This window comes from Calliphora vicina, chromosome 4, assembly GCF_958450345.1.
Source record: "Calliphora vicina chromosome 4, idCalVici1.1, whole genome shotgun sequence".
Lineage (NCBI taxonomy): Eukaryota > Metazoa > Arthropoda > Insecta > Diptera > Calliphoridae > Calliphora > Calliphora vicina.
Window position 1 is genome coordinate 86,214,539 of NC_088783.1, and position 7,239 is coordinate 86,221,777.

Consider the following 7,239-nt stretch of genomic DNA (forward strand, 5'->3'; position numbering starts at 1 on the left):
ATTGCTCGACTTTTGAGGTTGCATTGCATACAGACGTTTTGGAATTCACCCTTTTTCTATAAGCAAGGAATTAAGCTTATTGGTCTATAGGAGGATGGTACGGTCAAGTCTTTACCTAGTTTTGGTATCATTATTATCTGAGCAGTTTTCCAATTTGTCGGAAAAACTGCTTGTTTAAAGATCGCATTAAATATTATAAACAACACAATTAGGTTTTTAATCATAGTAGGTGAAACTGAATCATTTCCAAGTGATTTTTTTAATATTATATTTGATTACTTCGTTAATGTCTTCTGGGCTTATAGCTAATATGCCATCAATAGATATTGTTGACACCGGTGGCTCTTTGTTTGAAAGACTGTAATTAAGTGATCGGCAAGTATTTTAGCCTTTTCGTCTGTGCTGCGAGCCCAGGTACCGTCAGCTTTTTTTAAAATTTGATATGAATTTTAATGCTGAACGTCGATTCGGCTGGTTAGCTGCACATACTATATCTTCGGGTTTTCGTAATGGATCCATTTTTAATATCGGTTCAAAAATGATTTTATTTTATACCAGCATTTCAGACATACAAAATTTTACATTTTCAAAGCAAAAAAATTTTGTTGTTAACACTATAATGTTCAGTAACTAAGTGAGAATAAACAAGTAACAGAGCTATATTCGGCTGTGCCGAATCTTATATACCCTTCACCAAATTATAGTTCAAAATACAAATTTAGTTAAACAAAATCTACATATTTTTTTTCCAAAGTTGTTTTTTTTATTTTTTTGGACAAATTTTTTTCGAATTGTTATTTAAAATTTTTTTTTATATTTTAAAAATTGAAGATTATTTTTTTTAATTTAAAAAAAAAATGTTTTTTAATTTTTTTTGGTGAAAAAAAATAATCGGATTTTGACCCATTGTTGATCCAACTTACCATGGTCTTATATACGTCGTTGCAAAGGTCTTTGAAATATCTATCATTGTGTATATTAATGCCTTAGGCCCTAGTTTAGTTTAAAAAGTGGTCAAATATTCTTTAAAAAAATAACAAATATTTAAATATAATATAACTACTTTAGGTTTGGACTATCATCAAATGTCTGCCCAGTACAGCAATTCTGTAAGTTTTTATATATTCCTACCGATGTCGTTAAGTAACGAAAAATATCGGTTGCTCTAACGAATTTAATATTCAGTATTTGAAGTTAACGATTTCTGTCGGTAATACATATTAACGACGAATATAGTTAAAAATATAAATTTCAATATTTTTAAAATTAAAAAAATCATTTTTATTTATTATGTCTATGTTGGTAGATAAAATTGTAGTCGTGTGAATAAATAATCGCATTTATATTTAAAAATCAAACACCAGCTCCCCCAAATACATTTATTAGCGAAACCTACTGAAAACGAAGAACAAGAGTTTTTTTCTAAAAATCAAAGTAACCCAGTGTAATCCATATGTCTATGCCACCACAAGTGATCATTGATTCAGAATTAAGATATTTGTTGTTATAAGGACCGTCGAAAAATTCGGATGAATTTCCTTCTAAGAAAACGGTCTTAAAACGATTTTTTAGCTTTTATATAAGTTTATAATCGTATCACATCGCTAAATAAATTACTCACTAGGAAATTTGAAAATAGGGATAAACATTATACACTCCAGAAATGTGTTAAATAAGGATATTATGCCCCATATAAAAGTTGCTCTTAAAATTCGAATACTATTTTTTAAAAGCAAATGATAATTAAGGCAAGTTAATTTGTATATTTAAAACTCAAATCAGTCTGTATCTAACGAACACAAAAAGGTTGACCAATCGTACTTTCAAAGAACGGCTTATTTCAAATATTTATGTTACAAAACTAACTTCTTAACAATTATCGTTATGACTTAACTAGAATATTTTATTTGTTGTTAACCTGACAAATGTCGTTATTTACCGACTATTTTTAACGAAAATAATCCGTATAATTCAATTCGGAGTATCTCTTAACGATAAGTATTGTTAACTTATGAATTTTGATAACTTAACGACAAAATTTTGTTGTTAAAAAGTTACAGAATTCCGGTACTGAGCTTCCACAAGTATCGTTCTCTACCCCAGCAGAAAACTTCACTTTTATGTTTTTAATATTTATTTTGTTATATTTTTGTGTCTTCTTTGAACAAATATTTTATGGATTCAAAAGTAAATAAACGCCATACAGCTGTTTGGCTTACACTATAAGCCAAACAGCATTGCCAACACGATATAAGTACATCTTTTTGTATGTTTTTATTTTAAATTTTAGTATCAACTTATACAATGGCAACCACGGCTACGTAGAGATTTGACAATAGAAGTGACATCGTAATATTTCGGCGTTGACTAAACGCAATGCCGTAGTGATTTATAAAATTTTATATTTTTTGTTAAGCGTTCACAACAGCGTTGGTGAAGCCTTTAACGCAAGTGATTTACACAATTAGGGCCTTAGTAATCCAGATATATGTCAAAAATAGGTAAAACAAGTAAGAGTGCTATATTCGGCTATGCCGAATCTTATATACCCTTCACCTTTGTTGTGGATGCATTATTATTTTTTATAATTAGTATATATGTATGTACATTGCCCACTTTCAGCGTACAGCATCCTAAATTTATCAAGAACACAAAAAACAACAACAACGCCAAACGAAACAAAACACCAAAAGAAAAAACAAAATACGCAAGGCAATGAAACCAACACACATCCAAACATACGTTTAATTGTATAAAAAACAACAACAACACCAAAAGAAACAAAATACGCAAAGCATGCACATTAAAACATACGATTTGTTGATTTTTTGTCAAAAAAACCAACACACAACCAAACAAACGTTTAGTTGTATAAAAAACAACAACAACGCCAAAAGAAACAAAACACAAAAAAAAACAAAATACGCAAAGAATGCACATCCAAAAACATACGTTTTGTTGCTTTTTTGTCAAAAAAACCAACACACAACCAAACAAACGTTTAGTTGTATAAAAAACAACAACAACGCCAAAAGAAACAAAAAACAAAAAAAAAACCAAATACACAAAGCTTGCACACCCAAGCATACGTTTTGTTGTTTTTTTGTCAAAGCATGCAATACATTGTGTTTTTTGATGAAATTTTCAGAGGTTGTCTCGGATTTTTGCTCATATCTCCGTTATTTATGGACGGATTTTGCTGATTTTAAATAGCAAAATTCTCGAAAGTATGTCTGACAGAATTGTTGAAGATTTGGATCCCGGAGATATCTGGGGCCTTCAGAAAATTGATTTCAACAGACAGACAGACGGACAGACAGACAGACAGACAGACAGACAGACAGACAGACAGACAGACAGACAGACAGACAGACAGACGGACATGGCTTAATCGACTCCGCTATCTATAAGGATCCAGAATATATATACTTTATAGGGTCGGAAATGAAAAATGTAGAAATTACAAACGGAATGACAAACTTATATATACCCTTCTCACGAAGCTGAAGGGTATAAAAATCGAGGTTGTCCTGGTTGTTTCCTCATATCTCAACCATTTGTGGACCGATTTTGCTGATTTTAAATAGGAAACTTCGCGAAAGCATGTCTGACAGAATTATTGGAGATTTGGATCCCGAAGATATCTGGGGTCTTCAGAAAATTGACTTCAACAGACAGACGGACATGGCTTAATCGACTCCGCTATCTATAAGGATATATATATACTTTATAGGGTCGGAAAATATATTGTGGAAATTACAAACGAAATGACAAACTTGTATATACCCTTCTCACGAAGGTGAAGCATATATAATATACCTTTCAAAATGACATATAAGTTATTAAAATCAAAAACCGCGTTCAATAGATACGCCATCTATGGTAAAGAGATACGCCATCATAATATTTAGGTGAATGGTATTTAGAATAGTACATACTCTAATTTTTTTTTAAATTTAAATGTTATTTTTAGTATTTTTTTTTAACAAATATCTTAAAAGTTCGAAAAATCCTGGATTTTTTTCAATATTTTTCCCGAAGTTAGACGGCCTAAAATAACAAACGCATATATTTTTTGATTCACATCATGGAAAAAATTTTGTAAACTAGGTTTATTAACTTCAATATAGCTATTGTTAATAATATAATAATATTAATAATGTAATAACTAGCTGAATTATCCAATCTGTATTACTAAAGAAATATGTATTAATGAGTATTTTAATTCAGTTTCAGCCACCTTTCTCGCATCACCAGCCCCAACCTCCAACTACTATAAATGGATACACATGTATAGAATCTCTAGGCAAATTGACAACGCCAGATGAATCGAGACATATTAATATTCCAACATCACAGACCATCGTAAATTCACCAGTTTCCAATACAGAAACATCAACAATAAATACAACTCCATCGAATGGAATTAATATACCAACAACAAATGTCTCATCAAATATCTTATCATCACTACACACATCACCAGTTATAACAGATCTAAATGAATCTCCAAGTGCAGAATACAATAAGGACAATCTGCAACAGAATGGAACAACTGTCTCAGTGACAAGTGCAACACAGCAACCGAACAATAACAACAATACAATTTATGGATACGTAACACAACAACAACTGGCCAACTTTGGTACCAATGTGGCGCTAGGAAAAGAACTCAATACATAAACTGTTAACGCTAGCATCCATCTCTCAACACGAACTTATGGTTGATCTGGTTGATCTTATTCAATTTACGCTATAGTCACAGTTTACAATTATGGTTATGTAGATTGAAATGACTTACTAAAAATACATTTAGGCATACATATTGTTGTACATACATATATACATATGTATTTACATACGTTGTTTTGTGTCGAAATACTCATCACATTTGAAAAACAAAATTAACAAAAATATTTACAAGTTACTGTAACCGTTATCGTAACATCACACTGCTGGGCAGATACAAAAAATACATTTTTTTATTATTAAATATTATTTCTATTAAATTTATTTTATATACTTGTCTTTTAAATAATTTATAATATCGAATCGGCCTTAAAATCGGAATAGCCAACCTTTAATGGAATTGTAACCGTATCGTATACTTTACGTAACACTTTATTACGATTTGGAGCTTTCTTAAAATAATTAGTATTTATCAATTTATGTGATTGACTTTTAAAATCAACACTGTTAATAGATGTTACCTAAAACGCTATGTAATTCTGTTTTAAATAGAAAAATAATTTACGATTGCGTTACATGTTATCGCTAAAATTACTTTACACACAACAAAATCGATCAGCTGTTTACTTCCGCGCCGTTAAGCACATTGAACGTTTCCTTAACGCTAGGCCACATATTTCAGGCAAATCACTTTGATTTTCAAAATGTTTTTGTTTAAGAATTAGCAAATTAGTGACTGGCAAATATAATATCAATTGTATATTCCCTCGAAATTTGTTACATTTTATGTGTGTTAATGAGTCAGTTCGCGTACTTGATACAAATATTGTAATTGTTTAAATTAATAAATGTAATATAATAATAAACAAACACTTAAAATTTCATTACACATAACACTGTAGAACACAAAAAAAAATTACAAGGTCCGGCCAAAAAATTGTGATAGAGGCGATAAAAAAAAGACACGTGTAGCGGCGTTTTGAAAGTTTACATCTGAATTTACTTTGAGAGGGGGTTAAAGTTTCCCAACTCTGGCACATTGTTATTGTTAATCGGCATAAGAAACCATGTGATCCTTACATTTTAGGTATAAAATGTATTCAACAGATTTATGTGAAATGTTACGGAGAACATTTTTGTAGAATATATTAACCCTATAAATCCTCAAGGTATGGGTCCCTTTTGACCTTCTTTTAAAAAAGAGCAAAAAACACCATTAAAACAGGGATTTAAGGGGTTAAATTGTTCCGCAAAAATATTATCCGTGAAATTTTACTATAAGTCCCTGAATACACCAAAACGGAAAATTCAACCAGAAAGTCACAATAATTTTTACTAGAAAGTACACGAACACAATTGTAAACATGTTTGAAAAAAGTGCTCAACGATTGCCAACGATTAAACTTTTTATGCGAATAGCAAATGCATATCGACCACTTTGCGCGAAATTATCGTATGTTACATTTTTACATAGTAAAATATTATACCGATATTCGCTATATTTATGGAAATATTACTACTTCAGTTAATTTTAACGTATGTGAAATTTAATTTACTAATGATGATACCAGCCAAAGCAAAGATTTGGTTTTTGTAACATACGATAAATTCGCGCAAAGGTATTCGTACTATGGCATTTTTTGGCTTAAACTCTAAATGAGATTACACATAGTTCAAATAATTGGCCAATGTGTGAAATCTACAATATAACAAAAATTACAGAACATTCTTGACATTCCCATTTCGAATTGGAAAATTATTTTTAAGACATTTATATTAAGTCGATATGTAAATAAATTTAAAAAAAATTAAAACATGTAAATCTAGTCTATAGTTAAAAGGTTCGTTTAGCCTGTTCTTGCACTACTTACATATTTTGAAACTAAATTACAACAATGAAATAAATATACATAAATAGTAATCTTAGCATTACACTTACACTATTTAATAAATTATTGTAATTTGACTGAAGAAAAAAACCTTAACAAGTTATTTACAAAAAAAAAATCAGATTCACACAAAAAAAAAAACATTTATAATTTTAATCCATCTGTGCCATTACAATTAGCTAAAGAACAAATCTAGTTTAAGTTTGTATTTATATCCTTGTTTATAATGAAAATTGTACATTTAACAAATGTTTAGAAAATAACACTTCCTTCCATACAATACTTGTTTATTGAATTTATAAAATTTAAAAATTTGATTGTGAATAAGGATTAAAAAAATATTCAAAAATATAGACTTGCAACCAGTGAAGACAAATGTATTATGGTTTATTTTGTAGTATCAAAAATACACAGATGCTGGTGAATATCTTAAACATATTTATTGTGGATAATTATAATGGAATTTCCCAATATCCAATACTTCAACCCATAGCTAGAATTCTCTCTTCTCAACGTTAAACACACCCACAAAAATACACACATTTAGTGCAACTAAACCTCTCAGTCCCTATTTACCAATTATAAAAACTGCTGGTGCTACCTAAAAAGTGAACGTGTTCGTTCTCCACCCTCTGAACACAATAATATCTGGGCAACCTGA

General features: G+C 30.0%; 1 protein-coding gene across 1 annotated transcript in view; it reads left to right on the top strand.

The window, feature by feature from the left end:
* The window catches only part of LOC135956847 (cytokine receptor-like), a 115,924-nt gene extending 108,970 nt beyond the window's left edge, over positions 1 to 6,954 (top strand). Inside the window, exon 14 of the mRNA XM_065507441.1 lies at positions 4,231 to 6,954. Coding sequence (XP_065363513.1) covers positions 4,231 to 4,683 — 453 coding nt within the window. The 3' untranslated portion in view covers positions 4,684 to 6,954. The remainder of the gene's footprint in view (positions 1 to 4,230) is intronic.
* Positions 6,955 to 7,239: the final 285 nt, after the last annotated feature.